General features: G+C 47.5%; 1 protein-coding gene and 1 long non-coding RNA gene across 3 annotated transcripts in view; one reads left to right on the forward strand and one right to left on the reverse strand.

The window, feature by feature from the left end:
* The window catches only part of LOC122384430, a 96,169-nt gene extending 92,379 nt beyond the window's left edge, over positions 1-3,790 (reverse strand). Inside the window, exon 1 of one of the 2 annotated variants that reach the window (XM_043371812.1) lies at positions 3,226-3,790. In XM_043371812.1, coding sequence (XP_043227747.1) covers positions 3,226-3,421 — 196 coding nt within the window. In that variant the 5' untranslated portion in view covers positions 3,422-3,790. The remainder of the gene's footprint in view (positions 1-3,225) is intronic. The other variant, XM_043371813.1, reaches the window with a different exon arrangement.
* Positions 2,572-7,130, forward strand: LOC122384431. Its single transcript, XR_006257036.1, has 2 exons — positions 2,572-2,749; positions 6,973-7,130. It is a non-coding gene; the product is annotated as an uncharacterized LOC122384431 (long non-coding RNA).
* Positions 7,131-22,704: the final 15,574 nt, after the last annotated feature.

A 22,704-nucleotide genomic window follows, 5' to 3' on the forward strand; every position in this document is an offset into this window, starting at 1 on the left:
GGAACAGCCCTCGTCGCTGCTCCAAGCTGCACGGCGGCCGCGCGACAACTGCTGGTTTGAAACCGCCGCGCCGGGGCCCGCTAACGGCGGGCGGCGACCGCTGATTGGTCCGCCAAGTCTGACGTCATAGGCGCAGCTGACCATGTGTATGCTGACCAGCTGACCAGTACAAGTTAGGCGCCGGTTAAATAACCATGCGGCAACAAGTTTCCAAAACTGGTTAAGAAACAAACGTTGAAACAAATGTAGAGTTGGTCTGGATACTGAGAAGTTGGTGTGCATAGTAACTATTGACTCGTAGTTGTCACCTGACAAGCAATGCACCAGACAACGGCTTGTTCAAAAAGTATCAGTTGGTAAACATACCAAGAGATGATTGGTTATATTACACAAGACTTGTCAATTTCGTTTACAGTGTACTCCGTTCAGATCGGTTGACATTTATTGTTATTTTTTCCACTGTACGACGAAATTCAATGTTGTATAGCGACCTTCAGGGGAAAAACATGTTTTTAATATTTTCATCATTGAAAGTCAATACGTTGACAAGACTTTTGCTGCAAAAATAAATTGTAAAAAAGATGGCCACGTTCTCAAAATTGGATTTTTATAAATCAATTTTATGTTAAAAATAAAACATCAAAATTTTCAAAAATAATTGATATCACGAAAATCTTTGGTTAGTTTTAATTGTGATGCTATGCAGTTTTATATGAATCTAATGGGTATTTAGCTTAATATCTGCGGATGAAACTTAGAGTTCTTATGTTAGCCATTAATTTGCCTGGGGCAATATCTCCAACGTATTCGACGAATGAGATTGAAAATGTCACAACACGAATCGCCGGGCAAGATAACCCCATAGACGAAATTTCATCAAAATATGAGAGGTAGTGTGTTATTTCGCGATTTTTTAGTCGATCTGTCGTGGAACGCCCCAAGTAGTGATGTCAATTACAGAAAATCGGAATACCGATACCAAACCAAACTCTAACAAAAAAAAACGTGAAAATACCGAAACCAAACCAACTTGAGAATAACTATGAGGGAAATACCAACTGTTAAGCTAATTTTCAGCCTCTTATACAATATTAGTCAGGGTTCGCAATACCAACAAAATACCAAAAGCATAAGAACTGAAATACCAAATACCAACTTGGTATCGGTTTGGTATCGGTATACCAAGAAGTTGGTATCCGAGTGACATCTCTGATCAGCACCAACAGAGCTGCAGCTGCCGCTGCAGACCGGTCTCATAGTTCCAGAAGCCAGCGTGTTTCGTGCAGCCGGCAGCTGACCCGCTGCTGTTGCTTTGCTGGCTGAGTCGGCTGTGCTGAGTATCCAACCAGGATTTGAAGAGCCCTTTCCCTAGTGAAAAAATCCTACAGGATTTGTACCAAAATCCTGTACGTCCCTACAGGGTCGTGCAGGGTTGCTGGAGTAGCCGTACAGGATTTCATGCAGGCAAATATGGCTGTACATGGAATCCTACAGGGTGCCCTGCACGACATCCAACAGGGGACCCTGTACTGAATCCTACAAGGAGCCCTGTACGGCATCTGATAGGGAGCCCTATTGGGAATCCTACAGGGCCCTGTAGGGAATCCTTCAGGGAGCCCTGTATGCAATGATACAGGGAGCCCTGTGCGCAGTCATACAGGGAGCCCTGTGCGCAGTCATACAGGGAGCCCTGTACGCAGTCATACAGGGAGCCCTGTACGCAGTCATACAGGGAGCCCTGTACGCAGTCATACAGGGAGCCCTGTACGCAGTCATACAGGGAGCCCTGTACGCAGTCATACAGGGAGCCATGTACGCACCCATGTGAAAAAGTCTTATACGATTTTACCAGAATCTTCACTATCTTGCATGATCTTATAAGATTTTGAAGACAGTCTTGCAAGGCCTAGCAGAGCTTGTATGTACAAGATTGGCCAACATCAAACAGATCTTATAAGAATCTGCCTGGCATAGGCAGATTCTTGCGAGAATGCTGATTCTGGTAAGATTGAAGAATCTTACAAGAATGTGCTGATCCCATGGAAGGCTACTCCCGCTAATCGTTTTTCGCACAAATCATAATTAAAGAGCTCGCTTAACTCTCAAGTAAATGCGATCATTTACTCCACACGGACTACGTGGAGAACAGTTATAAACGATGCACCTGTCAAGTAAAGTATGAGGAGTACCTACCTAGGGAGAAATGCCTCGCCCCGGTGCGTTGATATGTTGGACAATGGACACAATGGACAATGGACAATCTGCAACCTACCGGGATTTATTCATCTCCTCAGGACGGTACTGCTCATTATTAGAACTGGCGGGGACATAAGCATTCGAATGTTGTCAACATTGTCCCGATATATAGGGAATTACGAATTGTGAATTGATCCCTATAAAAGAATCGATTCACTTCATAACTCCCCAATCCCTTCATAACATTATCAACTTAATTTGATGCGTTGCTGTACTGTATTATTCGGGGACTAACTAGTGTGCATTTGTGCGCTGTGGTGATCTTTCAGAGACTGTACCGACTGGAATTTAGCGCCCGCTGTCCGTTTTAGAGACCGTACGGTCGGCGGCGGGCGTCCCGATCCTCGCCTGGGGCGGAGAGGGGAGCGCGCGTCCCCCTCCGCCGCATTCCGTCCGTCCCATTCACTGCTCGCTCGCGGTGTGCGGAGAGCCGACGGAAGTGTCGAGTGTGTGCCGTGCGGTGTCGTCTGCCGTCTCTTCTTCCGACCTGAAGGTAAGTTTCTGCCATGCTGTATTGCTGTGTAACAATACGAAAATTGTTCTCAATATTGGCAGCATTACAGACAAAAAAATGGCGCCGAAACGTTCACTCAAAAATAGCTGATCGAAAAAGATAGCTGAAAAAATAGACATTTAAATGTCTACTATCAGATACCAGAGCGCATTAGTAGCGTCGACGCTACTACATAGTAGCACACAACATTAATTCAATATTAAAAATTGGTTATATCCAGGTTGATTGTCAACATTGAGGATCAACCGTTTTTCGACATCGATCCAGCATTTATTTCACGTTGAATTTGCGTTGTATTTGGTTGATAGGAGATTGATAGGTATGCAATAGTGTGATACAACATCAAAATAATGAATGCGGCCGGTGACTCTGTGAGGTGCGGACGTCTGATGGAGAGCTCCGCCATGTGGCTCTGTTGTGAGGCGTATTGAAGTGCCGCAGGGTCCGTGACTTACCTTTCGGTGTAGTGGAGTGCCGTCGTTTTCGTGGTGATGGTCTGGTCGCCGTGCATCGCTCGGTATTTCGACACTGACAACTTCTGATGGGGTCAGGCGGAGGCGCGCCACGTTCGTCTGCCCGCCGCTCGATTGTATACAATGCTGACCGCGGATGCCACGGGGTCACGCCGCTCCGCTTCGACGGTGGCGCCATCTATCGGAGACGCACGTGGGTGCAGCTTACCACGGTCGCCGTTCTCCTGCTGCTGGCACTGCTGAGCACAGCTGCCCCGGATCGCCAGGCGGCGCCACCCATCATCAGCAGACGGATCACGGTCACCCGGGCGGTAAGGTGTGGTCACTACTGCCGACCCGAGTCCCGTACGACTCCAAGACCGATGCCACCTATCAAGGTTGCCGATTGTTGATCCGATGTGGTGATGTCGAGATCAATCCCGGGCCCTCTCAGCCCGCCACAGACACCGGCCGGCCATCCCGAGCACCGCGCGGCGGCACGCAGCAACGGACTCTGACTGCCTCTCTGCTAAACGCTCGCAGCATCAAAGCCAAGCTGGGAGAGCTCAGAGCTGCGAGCCCTGAGTTGAGCCGCCTGGATCTCATCGCCATAACGGAGACGTGGCTCAATGACACCGTCTCGGACTCTGAACTGTCGGCCGGGCTACCGAATCACACCTGGTTTCCGCTGCGACCGCGGCTCGCTGGGCGGCGGCGTGGCCTGCGCGGTCCGCTCTCAGCTGCAGCCGTTCCGCCTGCCCGACCCGCCCGGCTCAGAGATGCTGCTCCTTCGGCTGGCGGCCGTCTCCGTCACGGTGGCGGTGTGCTACAGGCCGCCTGATGACGACGTGTCGCTGGTGCGGCTGACCGAGGCGATCAGCGGCTTATCGGGGTGTGACAGCCTGGTCCTGGTCGGCGACTTTAACCTGCCGGAGGTCCAATGGCGGCCAGCGGACGACTCCTCGGCGACACCGGTGTTGCAGCGACGAACTGACCGCGCGTGCGTGTTTTTGGACAATTGTGACCTCCTTGGACTGAAACAGTGGGTCTTACAGCCAACACGAGGACTGAACACCCTCGACCTAGTGTTTACCCGTGGTCTTACCTGCAGTGCTGTGGCTAGGGACGGCTGGCTTGTTTCCGATCACTTGGAGGTCTTCACTAGTATACCGATACCGGCATTTTCACCACTCTTAGTCACACGGACCACAGTTTTTAATTATAAGAGGGCAGACTTTGAAGGACTCCGTAGAGTTCTGGCACTTTCGCCCTGGTCCATGCTAGATGATCTGGAACTGAACAGCGCAGTTGATTTGTTCTACTCACTATTGGAGGCTGCTATATGTGATCATGTACCACGTGTGACTCTGCGTCGTTTGTTTCCGCCGTGGTTTGACGCCGCTGCGCGTCAGGCTCTCAAAGCGAAGGAGACTGCTTTCCGGAGACTACGCCGGAGTCCCAGTGATGAATCACGACGCGATTACTCGGACAAGCGCTCGGCGTTTAAAAACATTTGTAGCCGGCGTTATGCCATGTATCTGCGTGATCTAGTCGATAGCTTTAAGTCGAACCCGAAAAGATATTGGACGTTTCTGAAATGTTTTAGGAAAACGGGATCTTTACACCCAATTTTAAGAGACGGTGAAACGCTCATCTCAGACGATATTGGCAGAGCCTCCCTACTGAACAGGGTATTCGCATCTAAGTTCACTGATCCCAACGTGTCGACCTACCCCGCTGTAACGCGACACGACCTGCCGGCCCTGAACCGTATCGCTGTATCCGCGGATAGAGTGTGTGCGATTCTGAAATATATACCAGCAACCAAGGCGTGCGGGCCCGACGGGATCAGTGCTCGTATTGTTCATGAGTGTGCCTCAGAGCTGTCCGTGCCACTGGCCAAACTCTGCGACATGTCACTGCGACAAGGCATTTTTCCATCCAAATGGAAACAGGCAAACATTGTGCCGATACACAAAAAGGGTGACAAAAAAGATCCCCGAAATTATCGATCTGTGTCTCTTCTTCCACTTTTTGGCAAGGTTATTGAAAAAATTGTTGTTGACGAGCTTCTGCGACACGCTGCACCAGTGCTATCCCCAGCACAACACGGTTTCCTGCCTGGCCGATCCTGTATCACCAACCTTACCACCTACCTTCACACTGCCTGGGGCTCGATCTCCGACGGGTGCCAGACGGACACAATATACACGGATTTCTCTGCGGCTTTCCAAAGTGTTAATCATAAATTACTCCTGTTCAAACTATCCGAGTCTTACTGTATTAGCGGCAAAATTTTGGATTGGTTCGTCTCGTACCTGTCGGAGAGAGAGCAGAGAGTGATCGTGAATGGAAGAACTTCTGAGTGGGCTAAAGTAAAATCCGGAGTTCCGGAAGGGGCCCTTCTGGCCCCTTTGCTTTTTTCTCTCTTCATCAATGATTTGCCGACGGTTGTGTCGTCGTCCAAATGCGTCATGTATGCGGACGACGTCAAAATCTACCGGCAGATTTCAACTCCTGCTGATTGCGGCCTCCTTCAAACCGACCTCATCAACATTTGCAAATGGTCCACCGATTGGTGTCTTTCTCTCAACGCTCAGAAGTGCCTTTCGTTCACGGTCACTCTCAAAAGAGCACCCATCTTGCACACCTACCTTGTCAACAGTTTCCCCCTTCAGCGTGTCGCAGAAGTTCGCGATCTTGGAATTGTGCTGGACTCTAAACTAACGTTTTCGGCTCATATTACCAGTTCAATAGCAAAAGCAAACAGAGCCCTCGGACAGCTATTCAGATCTTTCCAGACCGGCTTGCCCAGACAAAAACTTGATCAGAGGGCTCTGGTAGCTACATATTACGCAAACGTCCGATCTATTCTTGAATACGGTAGTGTTGTGTGGTCTGGCGCAGCCAAAGTTCATTTAAAACGGTTAGAACGAGTCCAGCACAAATTCCTAATGTGGTTAGCAGCTCGGGCCGGTGACACGGACAGATCAATTTGCCTGGAATACTGTCATCTTTTACACTTCTTCCATGTTTCGTCACTCGAGGCGCGGCGCACTCAGTTCGATCTTTTATTCCTGAAAAGCATTTACTCTGGACGCATCGACTCGTCTTTTTTATTAGCCTCGTTCGCACTACATGTACCAAGTCGTCCAACACGGAACGTCCAGTTATTTAATGTGCCGTTTGCTCGAGTCTCGACGGTAAAGACAGGAACTTTTACAAGGCTGGCGGCCCAGGCAAATGATTTTATCGCCAGGAATCCTCAGGTGGATTTCACGTCGGATACCTTTATCTCTTTTAAATCATTCGTCGTGGTCCACTGCAGGAACATGCCTTTGAGAACCGTGTCTTAGAGATTTTAAAGTTTGTTTGTACTTTTCCTATTCTTATTGTTTTTTTTTCTTTTAATTTAATTTTATTTTTACTGTGTACTTTTATATTATATCCTATTATTTAATGGATCTCTTTCATGGATCTCTGTATTTTTAAGTGTCATCTAATTGCGAATGAGTGCTTAGTGTTTACCTAGTGTGTGTATTTTATGTTGTGGTATGACTTCGCCTGTTAATGGGCCATGAGCCTGTTGGCGATTTATTTGAATAAATAAATAAATAAATAAAAAGTATGCCGATCACTTTGTATCGCGTTGTATGTATCACTTATATGCCGATTAGTTACTTTCGACGGCAGGGGTCCCTTCAATCAATATATTATCATTGTAACATGTGAATATCCACCTTGTTACAGGAACGCAGGATGCGAGGATCGTCGGGCGACACCACCACTCGAGATTCGTAGATCGATGGACGGAGCGGCAGCCGCGACGCGACGACGTGTGTCGTAATGTGACGGGATGTGACCCGGAAATGGCTGTGTATTTATCCCAGAAATACATTTATTCCGAATATTGACTTTGTCGGTAACGCGGAAACTCGTGGGTCTTTTTAGCATTCCTGGTCAATCGGCTCAACAGCACAATAACAAGATGCGGAATACTTATAGAATGGCGAGTGTGGTGCCCTGTACGAGATCCTTTACGATACCCTGTACGACACCGTGCACGGCACCCTGTACCACACCGTGCACGGTACCCTGTACGACACCGTGCACGGTACCCTGTACGACACCGTGCACGGCATCCTGTACGACACCGTGCACGGTATCATGTACAACACCGTGCACGGCACCCTGTGCGACACCGTGCACGGCACCCTGTACGACACCGTGCACGGTACCCTGTACGACACCGTACACGCCCTAGTGAAAAAGTCCTTAAGGATTTCGCCAGAATCCCCACAATCCTTAAGGATCCATAAGGACCCATATGGATCAGATATGAAATCCTTAAGGATTCTACGGACCTTCTAGAATCCTTAAGGACACATTCGCCGATCCGTAAGGATTTTAGGGCGATGTTTGGTATCCTTAAGGATCGCTCAGCATTCCGTAAGGAAATTGCTACTTGCTAGTGTCGCTTAATCCTTCAGGATAGCCGATGCAGCCAGTACGTCAATCATTATGGAGTGATTGAATCATCCCTAGTATTATTCCGTGCTCCGTATCCGTTAATTTCTTAACCATATGACATATACGGCATGTAAAAACTTTGTGACGGACCAAAGCAGCGTTCGTTATCATCATAGGCGCGGGAACCGGGAGGCGAGGGGGGCAGTGGGAGCAGCTTGCCCCCACTTTTGTGCTGCAACTTTGAAATTAAATATTTTCGATTTATGGCATTTCTCGATATTGCGAGTGCCAAAACCGGTGATTGTGAGCCAGGGATAACAAGTTGGCTACCTTAACTCAGAATTAATATTTAGCTGGGATGATCACCCAAATGTCCACGCTGGGTTCACCCAGACTCCAAATCAGATAGACGAATAGTTCTGATAAAAAGTACCTATTGGTATCTCAACCAAGTGCCACAGTATGCATGTATCGCTTGGCCTTAGTGTCACCGGTGCCACAGCGTTTGCGCTGTGCTCTTTCAGAGACCGTACCGACTGGAATTTAGCGACCGCTGACCGTTTCAAAGACTGTACGGGCGGCAGCGGGCGGTCTGATCCTCGCCTCCGGCAAGAGGGGAGACCGCGCGTCCCCCTGTCGCATTGTGCCGCCGCCGCTCGCGGGATGCGGACGAGTCTGTTGAGTGTGTTGTGCCGTCTGCCGTCTCCTCTTCGGGCCATGTAAGTTTCTGCCATACTGTGTATCAATGAAATAATTGATCCTAGTTATTGCATTGATAGATAAAAAAAAAAAAACGGCGCTGAAACGTTCACTTCAATTAATGGCGATCGTCGTCCTCATTCATTTGGCTGCGGCAAATGAAAGTACTACCGGTAGCGTCTTTTAGCGTCATGCCTTGGAACGAGGCCCAGGTAAATATAATAGAATGGATTCAGGGTAGTAGGACGTAGGTGCATATGTGATGCATTGCTAGATGAACATACACAGGCATCTAAGCTGGAAATGACTGAACTGAATTTACTCAAAGGCTCACCAATATTCTTTGGCTGGGACTACAGTCTAAGCCTAAGAGCAGAATTCGTGAGCCTTTGAGTAGGTATTGTTGATCAGTATATTACTGTTATTACATAGGAATATCCGCCTTGTTACAGGAACGCAGGATGCGAGACTCGACAGGCGACGGGCGACTCAACCGCTCAAGATGTGTAGAATGTGGATGCCGGATGGCGTAGGAGAGGCGGCCGAGGACGTGTGACGTGATAATATCTGAAGCGTGGCTGACTCGAAAAAGTGTAGACTTATCTTCCTGTAAATATGTTTTTCGGAAGTCCTTGGCTTATATTTCTCGGAGCCTCAGCTGCGACCAGCGAATGCCTACAGCTCCATATATGTATACCCGGTCGCCTGTGGTTGGCGGCTGCTCCATTCCTGGCAATGAAAAATGGCTAAATGTGCTTATTTCAAGTAAAAAATATAGCACCAGAGACCGTACAAATGTGTTTGCTAGGGTTTGATCCTTACGGATTTATATATCATTCATTAAGGAATAGCCTCAAAATCCTTGAGGATTGTCGCCAAGATCCTTAAAGATTTTGCTACCAATCTTTACGGAAAAACCACAAAGTCCTTAAAGATTATTACCAATGTCCTTAAAGACATTGCTAGAGATCCTTAAGGATTTAGCTAAAAATCCTTACGGATTTTCCGCAGAATCCTTAAGGAATTTCTAACAAAATCCTTAAGGAATTTCTAACAAAATCCTTAAGGAATTTCTAACAAAATCCTTAAGGAATTTCTTACAAAATCCTTACGGATTGTGTATCAATTTCGTACAAGGATTTTGTTAAGGATCGTCCTGAAGAAATACATAGGACTATCCTTAAGGATTTTTTCACTAGGGCGGTACCCTGTACGACACCGTGCACGGCACCCTGTACGACACCGTGCACGGCACCCTGTACGATACCGTGCACGGCACCCTGTACGAAACCGTGCACGGCACCCTGTACGACACCGTGTACGACACCGTGTACGGTACCCTGTACGACACCGTGCACGGTACCCTGTACGATACCCTGTAGGAACCCTGGTAACAATTTCTTCAAAAATCCTGTAGGGTAAACCATACAGGGCTACCCTGTAAGATTTTTTCACTAGGGTTCGCTTTCACTTCTTAGTTTTTCGACGACCCTTTAGAAAACTGGAAAATAAGAACACAGTGAGATGAAACTATTTTGCTAAGATGAGGCCTGTGCGTGGAATGGACAGATGGTGCAAGCAGGCAATCAGTAATAAGCTGCAGGGCTAATGCATAAATCTAGTAGTCCTTTTGTGATAAGACATGGTGCAAATGCGAATTTGGAAATTCCGATCTCGACGAGCATCTGTGGTAGAAAACCATCACTTTGGTAGGGGAAACTACTGCTGTCTGCTACCATTTGCACTGCATGTGTCGCTATAGCTGCGACATCTATGCATATCACTGAACTCTATAATGTGGAAGGCGCATCGGCCGCCAGATGGTGTCCAACGGTGCCGCCATGTTGCGCAGAGCAGGAAGCGGCCGCCGCCTGTGTTGGGGAATAGGGAATTCGGGACCTCGATTTACGTTTGCGGTCGCTGCATAGGCGTAGGAACAGGGGGGGGGGGGCAGGTGGGCAAGTGCCCACCCACTTTTCGAGGTGGGGGGGGGGGGGCAGCCATGTGTTTTGGCCCACCCACTTTTTACTCGAGGCCCCTCGTCTCGATTTGAGAGGACATCGTCACCTTCCAGAATAAACAAACTTGGTAAAAATAAGTTCCACGAATCCCCACGCACGGACTCCAAGGGGCCGTGGTGGATCCATGGAGGCCCTCTGTTCATACTTGTCAGTCGAAGCCCCTGAGACTGATGGCCTGAGAGGCCCTAGTGGATCTGAGGAGGCCCCAATATCCACACTGGTCTGGGGAGGCCCCTGACAATGGCGGTCTGGGAGGCCTGACACTAGTCAGAGGCCTGACACTGGTGGTCTGGGAGGCCTCTCCATCCACACTAGTCAGAATAGGCCCCTGACACTGGCGGTCTAGCCGAGGCCCCCTACCCTCACTAGTCAGAGGAGGCCCCTCTATCCTCAATAGTCAGAAGAGGCCCCTGAGACTGATGGTCTGGGAGGCCTATCCATCTACATACACTGTAGTCAGAGGAGGCCCCTGAGACTGATGACCTGAGAGGCCCTTATAATCACACCAGGTAGAAGAGGCCCATGAGACTGATAGACTGAGAGGCCCTTCTATTCATACTGGCCACAGGAGACCCCCAAAACTTTCGGTCTGGGAGGTCACTCAATCCGGCACCAGTCAGAAGAGTCCCCTGAGACTGATGGCCTGGGAAGCCCTTATATTCGCACTAGGCAGAGGAGGCCCCTGAGGCTGATGGTATGAGAGGCCCTAATATTCACACCAGTCAGAAGAGGCCCCCGAGTCTGATGGCTGTGAGGCCCTTCTGTTCATATAACTGGCCACTGGAGGCCCCTGAAACCGGTGGTCTGGAGGGCCTCTATCCAAACTAGTCAGAAGAGGCCCCTGAGACTGATAGTCAGAGAGGTCCACTCCTAATGATTCTGAGGGGGCCCTCTATCCACATTTACACTTTTCTAGGGAGGCCCCCGAGACTGATGGTCTGAGAGGCCCTTTTATTTATACTGTCCACAGGAGCCCCCTGAGATTAATGGTCTGAGAGGCTCTTCTATTTATACTAACCAGAAGAGGCCCCTAGGATTGATGGTCTAACAGGCCCTTCTATTTATACTAGCCAGAGGAGGCCCATGAGACTGATTGTCTGAGAGGCCCTTCTATTCAAACTAGGCAGATGAGGCCCCTGAGAATGATAATCCATGCGGCTGACAATCAAGAGCCATGCGGCGGCAACTGGCCGTGGCCATATTTCGGCTCGGTAGGGCCCCACAGAGCTCATGAGAGCACCTCAAGGGCTCCTAAGTAGACACACTTATCCCCATAATAAGGGTGCCACACTGGCTTCTGAAGGCTCCTTGTAGGCATCTAAGGGCTCTTTCCGGCCTCTAACGGCTCCACCCGCCTGTGATGGCTCCACACCAGTGTTTATGAGCGCCACACAGCGGCGCCTTTGAGGGTCATACTAGTGTCTCTTAGGGCCCTATATCGGTGGCTCTGGGGGCCCCACACCGGCGCCTCTGTGGGCCACCACACCTGTGCATCTCAAGGCTCTATAGGTACATCTGAAGGACCCACACCGACACCTATGAGGGCCCCACACCAGTATCTCGGAGCTCTGAAGGCCCCGCAGCGGAGACTCTGAGGACTCACCGGCTCCTGAGAGCACCATGTTGATGTCTAACGGCTCCACAAGGCCACTGCAGGCACCACACAAGCTCTCACTGTCCACTAAGCTCTAATGTCCATGTACCGGCCTCTGAGGGATTTAAACCAGCGCATTCATAGCTCCACACCAGCAATTGCAAGGGCTTCACACTGAAGTATCTGAGGGTTCCACACCGGTGTCTCTAAGGGCCACATACGGCATACCGGCATCTCTGAGGGCCCCATACCGGCGTCTCCGAGGGTCCACATCTGGCGGGCACCCATCAGCGACTGAAGGTCCCACACTGTCGACTCCGGGGGCCCCTTCTGCGTCTGGGAGCAACATGCCGTCTCTAAGAACCACAGCGGCTCCTCCGTCGAAAGATGGGCGTCTGCAATCTGCATGCCAAAGAGGAGCGGTTCTGAGACAGTAGGGCACCTACGTGCAATAGAGGGGCGCCTATGAAGCCCATAGGGGCGCCTCAATGCGAAAGAGGGGTGCCTCTGAGGCCTACATATATGGGCGTCCACAATCCACATGCAATAGAGGTCTGCACTGCAATTGATCAATGCCATGGGGGTGCATTCATAAGAAACAGGGGCGCCGGCATGGCAAAGAGAGGCGCCTTCAAGTGTCCATAAAAGAGAGACGCCTATGATAAGCGCACATTGTATGCGACAACTGTGGGACATATAGGGATGTATCTGATGACTAATAGGGCGCTTATAGGTATGCCCATGGGCTCGTTAATCAAAAAGTTAGTTTCGTTAATCGTTAATCCGTTAACTAAAAAGTTAGTTCCGTTAAACGATAATCCGTTAATTCACAACAAAAGTAACGGAAGTTACTTTAGTCCGTTAATCGTTAACATTTTACACGGTAATTTCCGTGGACATCCTAAATGCTGGTCATCATCATTGAAATAAACCTCAACTTCAAATCACGTAATAGCAATGCAAACCGCACACGTGTGCTTCGCTTTTGTAATGCCTGTGCTACTATCAAGGTTGGTGTAATAGTTGTTATTTGGCTACAACTGAAATAAATCAAATGCTGCCAGATCCAGAAAGGAAAAACTTCGCCGCATGAAGGTTTCATACACACCAATAACTTTACAGTAAACTTTTTGCTTCAAAATAAAAGTAACGATTAACGGATTAACGGACTAATTTTTAACGATTAACGGAGCCGAAAAGTAACGGAACTAAAACGGTCCGTTACACCTGGAAAAAATTAGCGAGTCCGTTAATCGTTAACCCAAAATTTAGTTCCGTTAATTAACGGATTAGCGGTTTAACGGACTTGCCCACCTATGGGTATGCCAAACAAAGAGGGCGCCTTTGAAGCTAATAGGGGCACCTGGGAAACGAGGAAGACATTTGTGTAAGGCTTTTCAGGGGTCATGCGCCGTTTGCGGCAAATAGATTCTAAAAAAAAATCGGAGGGTGAATAAGTGTTATAATGATGCGGACTTTCCGCACTGTTCGCTTAAGCGGTTACGCCCCTGGGTACATCTGCCCGATCTCAGAAGCTAGATTTGGAGGTCATACTTGAAAGCAGCCAGCAGGACGAGGCAAAAGTTGGAGGCCCCTGAAAATAGGAGACCCCCTGGAAAAGGAGGCCCGTTGACAGGGTGGCCCACCCACTTTTCATGACGTTCCTACGCCCGTGGGTCGCTGCATCCGTTAAGTTCAAGCTATGTGGACACGGAACCCGGCATCTTACGCAGAATTGATTGGAGAACGAGATGAAATCCTAAAAAATCCTCAGATACAAGGAACTAATACGTTAAACCCTTATAAGTCAATGGGGGAATATGAAAATTACTATTTTGGCCCCGAGAATGATCTGAAACTATCACAAGCAAATAGAATCATTTCATGCACTCCTTGCAAGGTTCTATGCTTCATATTTGCATTGTTGCCCTTGCGTGACGTCATTTGTGACGTCACAAGGGTCACAATTTTTCTTCAATAACTCCCGATCAAATTGAGCTAGCGAGTCGGGAAAGCCACCAATGGACTCAGGAAGACCTGCCGAATCGAATGATATGCAACATGACCTCTTTCGACCAACTTCGTGACCTGGGGGTGCTGACCTGACCTTGACCTGAAGTCAACACCCTATGTTGACCTGACCCGAGCAAAAAGTATATCACTCGATGCGCCTGAGCTAGCTGAACATGATGATACCAAAATCGCGGCTCTACGGCTATTTTTGGCGAAGTTATTTACCAAAAACCGAACCCGTGCCTTAGATCACTTGACCTGACCTCAGAGGTCACCGGTTGACCTGAGACCTTTACAGCGGGCTCCTACCAGTCACTCTGCATTATGCTTTGCCGCATACGACCACTTTACCGCTTAATTCTAGCTTAATTAGCGGCGCATTAGCGAGGTGGGTTCAATCAACCCCCTCGGCCGGGGCAAATGTAGGTCCGGCGAGTGAATTTGAGGAATTCTGAAGATACGATCGTGTTCCCCACTCAATTCTGCGTGAGATGCCGGGTTCCGTATCTACGTAACTTGAACGTAACGAATGCGCCGGCCGCAAACGTAAATCGAGGTCCCGAATTCCCTATTCAACACAGGCGGCAGACGGTTCCTGGTCTGCGCAATATGGCCGCCACCGTTAGATACTACGGCCCACAGTGGGCCAGGCGCTTCAAAAAAGCGGAATTAAATCATTGAGCACAGCTGCGGTGCCAAAAACGATTCGTTACAGGGTAAAATATCATGCTAAAGCCGAATCCGATATCCATTTTCAATTTTGATTGGTTACGCTAGGTCACTGACCTATGACGTCATTATTTAATTTCTGCGCTGCACATATGCCTGGGACAGGCGGGCACTATGCCGCATTGGCCGCGCGTTTGCAGTCTTTTCGTGGTTTCAAGCGTTCAAACATGTGATATGATGTTGGTCCCATGCATTAGGGTGGGTGTAAAGGTCACCTGAAGGTCAGGTCAGGTCATTGACCTTCGATGACGTCGGTTCACTTTTTCGAGTTTTACATGTTTCTGGGCTAGTTTTTGGAGCTGAATTCGAATTTAGGAACCATTTGAACATTTACGAAGTAGTTTTGGTGCCTTCGTAACATGTTACGAAGCTGTCAGAGGCGGGTTGACACCTACTACGAATACCCGGCAGGACCCATACTGGTTGACCTGACCTGAGCTGACCCGACCTGGCCTAAATGCATGAAGACATCATCTGTGATCAAAACTAACATGATATTCGTGATCAGCATCCCGAAAACCCCCTTAGCAGCCACACTATACGACGTTCAAACAGGTCCCGACTTTCGGCCATTGACCTGACCTCAGAGGTTACCATTTGACCTATGACCTTAAAACCGGGTACCGTTGGCTTCGTCTCGTGACGACCTACACGATGGTTTTTTTTTTCCGCGAGGCTCTAGCTCAATTAGGGGCCAAACGCGAGGAGGGTCGCATCCCCCTGTGCCGTCGAGGGATGCAAAACGGCCTATGCCGGCGAGGGTTAAACCCTTATTTGTCCATTTCGCGCAAAAATGCGCAAAATATTTGCATTGGGCAGCAAGCTATACACCTTGAGGAAAGTCAGGCAGCAAATATCTTCGTGTTGTTCGGTGACGTTTTCTTTATATCCTTATATAAATTCATTGCGTCGTTGCACTACCACGGTTCCGAACAGGCACTGCAAACCCCACCGCTACTAGTAAGCATGAAATAGTTCCCGGGAACTTGAGTACGAGAAACATGCGCAGAAATACCGGCTGTTTTTTTAAAGCTATTTTGTACGGAATAACTTTAATGATTTTACGCTGAGAGCTTTTGAATCGGGGGAACGGAATATGGTACACAGCAGTCATTTCCATCTCCAGTCGGTAAGTCCTACTTTGCGACGTTATAGCATTATCTGCCTTGACATTGGGGAAAGGAAACTTGCTTATTTGGAAACTTTGGACATTTTTACAATACTCTATCCCATAATTACAGGAATTTCACCGAAGTTGATTTTCGACTTAATTCCGCTTTTTTGATGCGCCTGGCCCACTGTGCGGCCAATAGGGTTGAAGCGGTAGTGTTCCCCTGTGATGCATATACATATAAACCGCGACATCTGTGTGCGCTGATTCTAGTCAGCGATTAGCTAGGGCACCAGGGTGGATCCACACTTTCAGTTTGAGGGTGCAGTGGGGGACTCATGGCCGGCCCAATCCCCGGCAGTCAAAGTTGCTGAGCGGGGAGGCGGGGGGGGGGGGGGGGAGGAAGGTCAAATATGATGCCGGAAAAGACTCGCTGATTGCCTATAGGTATATACGCATGGATTGGTATCAGCACTCAACAGTGTGCCTCCTGAGATGTTAGTGATTTTTATCGATTCATCAATTTGACGATTCGTTTTTCGCGGATATCTTAAAAACGGACGCGCTCCCCGTCGGTGTTTTTTTTTTTTTAACTTATTTAATAACTTTTAGCTGTAACTTTACCAATAACAATACATACCAATACATACGTAAATGCCTACAGGCAATGCGTGGCATCATATTGGACCTCCCCCCCCCCCCCCCCGGCCGCCCGCTCAGCAACCGGACTGCAGGGGATCGGGCCGGCCATGAGTTCCCCCACCCTCAAGTTAAAACCGAAAGTCTGGATCCACCCTGGTGCCCTAGCTAAGCGCTAACTAGAATCACACAGATGTCGCGGTTTATATGTAATTGTATATGCGTAGATGATAGATGTCGCAACCAAAGCGACACATGCAGTGCAAATGGTAGCAGACAGCAGTAGTTTCCCCTATCAAAGTGGTGGTTTTCTACCACAGACGCTCGTCGAGGTCGGAATTTCCAAATACGCGGTGCAAATATGGGCCAAACTGGTAAGGCAAACATGTACCAACTACTTACACTATAAATACTGTTTCCACACCTAACACATATATAATATAAAAATAACATAAGATAGCTGAAAGTGAACAACTATTTCTAAAGAAAATGTCAAAATGGGTAATGTATGCTTAGTAACACTGATCAGCAGCTGCTTGCATTCATTGTTCAACATTCAAGCATTCATTTTAGGTGATTAGGTATTTGCATATGAACATTCTTGATTCTACTTTTGCTAAATAGCTGGTACATACCTGCATAAACCAATTCTGGGTAGCTTGACATTTGAAAAACATGCCTAAAATCTACAAAATACAGCTTCTTGTTTGCTTTTTGTCTTGTTGACTATTGCTAGGTACTAGGTAGCTTCTTCAGTGCTGAAAAAGAGACACAAATTAATGTACAACTCACTCCTAAAAAGCTCAGGATCCTACTTTCATATATGCGATTATGGGCAGGTGGTGGGTAGGGATCAAATGAATACCTAGATTGCAAAGTAAATTAGAGAAAAAATGAAATAGGTGCTGTAAAATTAACATTTTTGTAAAGTTGTAGGTATTTCAATTGAAGATATCTAAGGCTCTTTTTTGCAATAAATAAAACACAGCCCAAGCTCTTGCTGTTAAGCACTCAACACCACCTGGCATCTCGGCCACCAAGCAGCTGCGCACACACGTTAGGCGGCACGGGAGGACATCGATAGCAGCGCCTCTAGCGGTCACTACTGAAAGCTTGGCTGTAGGCGATGAAATACCGGCTGAGTTGTCACATGTTGAATAGGTTTATAGACATCTGTCTTGTGAAAAAGTTGAACTTTTGCCTTCAATATTTCTACAGGCAATTTTAGGAGTGATCTTCACATCTTGCAAAACCGTTTAGATTATTGTATTCACTTCAAGCCTTCCTTATTGTTCTTGACGATGATGCTGGAACTATTTTTAATTAGTGTTTCTAGCTTAGTAAAAGAATATATTGTGCAAACGATGGAAAAACATAAAACTAAGATTTTAAATGCAATTTTCTGTAACAAATAATGGTAGATTCTTTACACATAAAGGAAAAGTTGCATGCTAACTGATAATTCAAAGCTCTTGGGGCCAGATGTTTTCTTCTTTTCTTACGTCGCCCCAATGGCCGCGAATACACTTGTGATAGCGCCTATCGATCACACGACAGTGACACAGCGGCTGTGTTACACAGGTAGGTAGCAGCACTTCAGAGTAACTAGTAACTTAGTAACTTCAGAGCACTTCAGCCTGCCCGTTTACGGGAACTGCTCGAAAGGGAACCTCGCACGACTTGATAAGGTCATTAATTTTGCCGCAAGGGTTGTGTCTGGCCGTCGCAAGTATGACCACGTGGCTAATGTAAGGGACGCGCTGGGGGGGGGGGGGGCTCTCTCGGCTGGTGACCTATCGTCGTACGATACGCTGGTGCTACTGCACAAGGTTATCCGAACGGGCGAGCCAGCTGACATTGCCGCTATGTTTTGCCGAAATGAGGAGATGCGCGAGCGAGCGACTAGACGGGATAGCAGGCTGTGGCCAAGGCCCTAAAACATAAGGTTGGACGAAGTTTTCTACCAAAAATGTACTAGAATAGCGCACGAGTCAAAGCTATTTCTGTTGTTTCTTTACAAATATGTCGCAAACAAGCTTTTTCTGTAATAAATCATTATTTTGAAGTTAAGCAACCAGTTGCTATAAATTCGATAAGCAAACACTTATTTTTCATATAAAAGCCTAGCTGATATAGTCCAACTCTAGTTGAATAATCAAGTAGCTACTAAATTTTCCAGATGTGACACATATTGCGCACTTCAGACAAATGCGTTGCTAGGGCGTTGCTAAGGACTCTTTCGCATGTTTTGCTGCCTGGTTTTTGTTATGAAGTGAGGGAAGTGGGATGGACAGTCTTTTTGATCTTTTTTCTGGTTTTCTAGGACCCTCAATTATTGAACTTGACATACTTTTCTTGCTTTTTTATCCGAGGCTTTTTCAATAATTGATAGATTCCAGCGTGGAAAAAATAAAGGGGCGAGCAGGCCACAGGGGTAAAAGCAAGTCGACTGATAGTGAAATATACCTATTTCACTAGGTAGAAGTGTCTGCTGTTCCATTAGAAATTTAATGTGATGTGATGGAACATGAAGCAACAGGATCAGACGCAAGGACCACCAATTGCAGAACCAGCAAGCGCCATGCAATCAAAAAGCAGCCATGGTAACGTTTGATTAGCTTTCAGAAAACCTTGGAAGACGCCAGACGGTGAGCAATCAAGAGATCTTACAAGACCAGTAGTTACTTGAAAACGAGAGCCGCCAGGAAAATCAGTAGATTCTTCAATGGCAACACATCTCAACATCTATCTAGCAATTATTTGCACCAGCGAGGTGCTATCATTGTGTTTTGTGTCTGTATCCCTAACTGCTCAAAAAATATTTGTCAATAAATAAACAAACAAAATAATGCGTCTTTTTCTACTGAAAGTAAGTCCTCCAAGTGGCAGGGATGAATGATAGAAGGTAGGTACCTACCTGATTAATTGTTATCTATTCATTCAATTCATAGGCAATTCAGGGGCATCGATCGGCAGCGCCCTTACTGCATGGCACTGCGGATCGTCGATGGGTTTCTTGATGACTCCGACTCTGACTCAGACTTTCAAAAATCAACTCTGACTTTGATTTCAAATGTCGGCTCTGACTGACTCCGACTCCACAGCCCTAGCAGGTCTGCGGAGGCAATGGTTTTTTGGTGACTCCGACTCCGACTCTGGCTTTCAAAATCGACTCTGACACTGACTCTGGTCAGAACTGTCGACTCTGACCAACTACAACTCCGACTACGGAACCCTGAAAGGTCTGCGGAGGGGATCGAATTTCGGTGACTGACTCAAACTCCAGGCTTTTGAAATCTACTCTGACTCATACTCGACGACTCAGGTCAGAACTGTCAACTCCGACCGACTTCATGACTCCGACTCCGGAGCCCTACTGGCAGCTATCACGCCAGGGAGCTGCAAATCGTATGTTCCGTGGCGGTTTATGGCATTAAAGTCTATAATACGGCTGAATCGCACTATGAAACACCCTTATTGGCTGCAAGAACCGCGAACGTTAGCGCATCACCACTGGAAAACGTGACAGGTTATCGATTAATTGGCCCTGGATTTGGATAAATAACATGTTGATGATCATATTAGCACACATTTACATTACCATCTATCTCAAGGCTCCCCTTCAGGCGGCTCTAAACTTTGGCAATATCCCTATCTTCAACATGTAAATGCCCTCGGGCGTCCTCGTGGTGACGTAGGCATGGGAGTGCCAGGTTGGTAGGAACTAGACTTCGACGCCCCCTGGCTGTGGCTACCTGGCATCCACACAGAGGCGAAGGTTCAGCTACCGTGCAGCCATGCAGTACAACGCTCTGCCCAGTGATTTTCCGGACATGTCAACAAACAAGTTCAAATCATCGCTCAAACGTCGCTTTCAACACTGATTTAGGCTTAAGCATATGGGTTGCATGTATGTCAGCTGTATATATTCATGCATAGCCATGCGTTTTGGTGAGTTTTGTGTGATAACTATGTTGAGTGTGATGTCTTTTTGTTCCCTTCTCATATGACGCGGGAGCGTGATAGCCACAACTACCTGTGGATGCCCCCCCCCCACATGTTAAATACAATACAATACAATACAATAACTCAAATATAATAAATGCAATTGTTTAATTTAATTTTTAGAAAGTCGTAAAGTGTGGCTGCTAAGGGGGTTTTCGGGGTGCTGATCACGAATATCGTGTTAGTTTTGATCACAGATGATGTCTTTAAGCATTTAGACCAGGTCGGGTCAGGTCAGGTCAGGTCAACCAGTAGGCGTCGTGACGGGTATTCGTAGTACGTGTCAACCGCCTCTGACAGCTTCGTAACATGCTACGAAGTCACCAAAACTACTTCTTAAATGTTCAAATGGTTGCTAAATTCGAATTCAGCTCCAAAAACTAGCCTAGAAACATGTAAAACTTGAAAAAGTGAACCGAGGTCACCCGAGGTCACCAAAGGTCAATGACCTGACCTGACCTTCAGGTGACCTTGACACACACCCTAATGCATGGGAGCAGCATCAAATCACATGTTTGAACGTTTGAAACCACGAAAAGCTTGCAAACGCGCGGCTAATGCGAGCCGACATACGCGGAATCGCGATTCCGGCCAAACATGGTCTCGGAAAAGAGGTCACAGGTCAAAGGTCATTTGTGTCAGGGTCATGAAATTTTCAGGGTAGGTGTAAAATTGATCAATGCGAGGGTACTGAAAGTTTCGTTGCGATCGCCGCTTTTTACGCGAGTTATTCGCGAAAAACCATGGTGGGGGTCCATCCGACCCCCCCCCCCCCTACACATGCGAGGGTTAAAACACTGAAATAAATTCATAATATGAAGACATTTGCTGTAAAAGAAATTAGGTGCAGATTTGGTCAAATCAGGTGCATTCGCCGGATAGCCCGTCGTGAAAACGGCTAATATATACCCAGCAGACAATGACAACGGATCACTCAGATAGCATTCTGCAGAACACAAAACAATTACTTAAGTGAGTAAAAAGACTTCAATATTGCAGTCAACTACAAAGTAAATACCACAAATGTCATGTTTTATCATTACATGATGCTTCAATAGCAGAACTGTTACCAAGTCCCATTCGCGTGAAGGTGCTCATAATTAACCTCTCGAATATCATAAAAAAAACATCAAACCACTTACCCAAAATGCATTTCATCGTCTTCTCTGATGAATTGTTTCTGGGACACCACCCGAAATTCCCATGCACCCCTTCAATTCCATAGAAAAAAGCACCAAACCACCCAACTACACGATTTCGACATAGGGCCCCATGTAAACAACCACAGCCTTTGACTGTGGTTCAATGGCGACGCAATTCACGTATGCCGCAGAGGCAGCTGACCCTTCTAGTCTTTATTTCCATGCATTTCGTGGTCACAGGCCCAATTCAATAGACATTGGAGGCCGGGCTCGATTGTGCTGATTAGGTTAGGTAGTTCACACTTTTTGTCGGTCATCCAGATCTGCGTGTCGTCAGCGAATTGGACAATGCGGACATTGTCTGGTACGTACAAACATAGGTCATTGGCGAAAAAGACCACAAAATGCAGCTCATAGATCCTCCCTGATACACTCCTACAGAGTTTTCCTTTACATCTGATCTGGTTTCGCATCCGTAAGTACTCGCAAGTTGTACATGTTGGGTATGACCGCTTAACCCGCGCCCAGCTGGGGGTCCTGGATTTCCACGCCCTGCTGGGGGGGGGGGGGGTGTTTGAACACACCCCTTCTAACTCGGCTCCTGGGCCACGTAGCGATACGCAGAAGGCGGCGTTCGAAAGAGCGTCAAAAATAATGAGGAAATCACTTCGGTCAATTTTTTGGTCAGGTCAAACGTCAGGTCACCAGAGGTCATTGAAGGCAAAATTTCGCCGATTTCCAGGTCGAATGTCGACAATTTCCAAGAAGCCAACGCATAACTCGGGAACCAATAGAGCTACAGCGCCGCGGAAAAGCGCATTCGATAGCCCTATTAACGCCCTTTCCGAACAATTCTCTCAGATTTGACCTAACGTCGACGGTTTTGCCTGCAGGGGGCAAAAACTGCAAAAATAGCCGATTTTTTTCGGAAACCGTTTTTCTGCAATAACTTTTGACTCAAGCCTTCTACGAGCTTACTTTTACCGGCATCGTGTTCCTCTCGTCAAGACGCATCGAATGAACTATAACTTGACCTTGAAAGGTCAACTTGAAAATTTG

Source organism: Amphibalanus amphitrite, unplaced genomic scaffold (assembly GCF_019059575.1).
Source record: "Amphibalanus amphitrite isolate SeventyFive unplaced genomic scaffold, NRLGWU_Aamphi_draft 000189F_arrow, whole genome shotgun sequence".
Classification (NCBI taxonomy): Eukaryota; Metazoa; Arthropoda; class Thecostraca; order Balanomorpha; family Balanidae; genus Amphibalanus; species Amphibalanus amphitrite.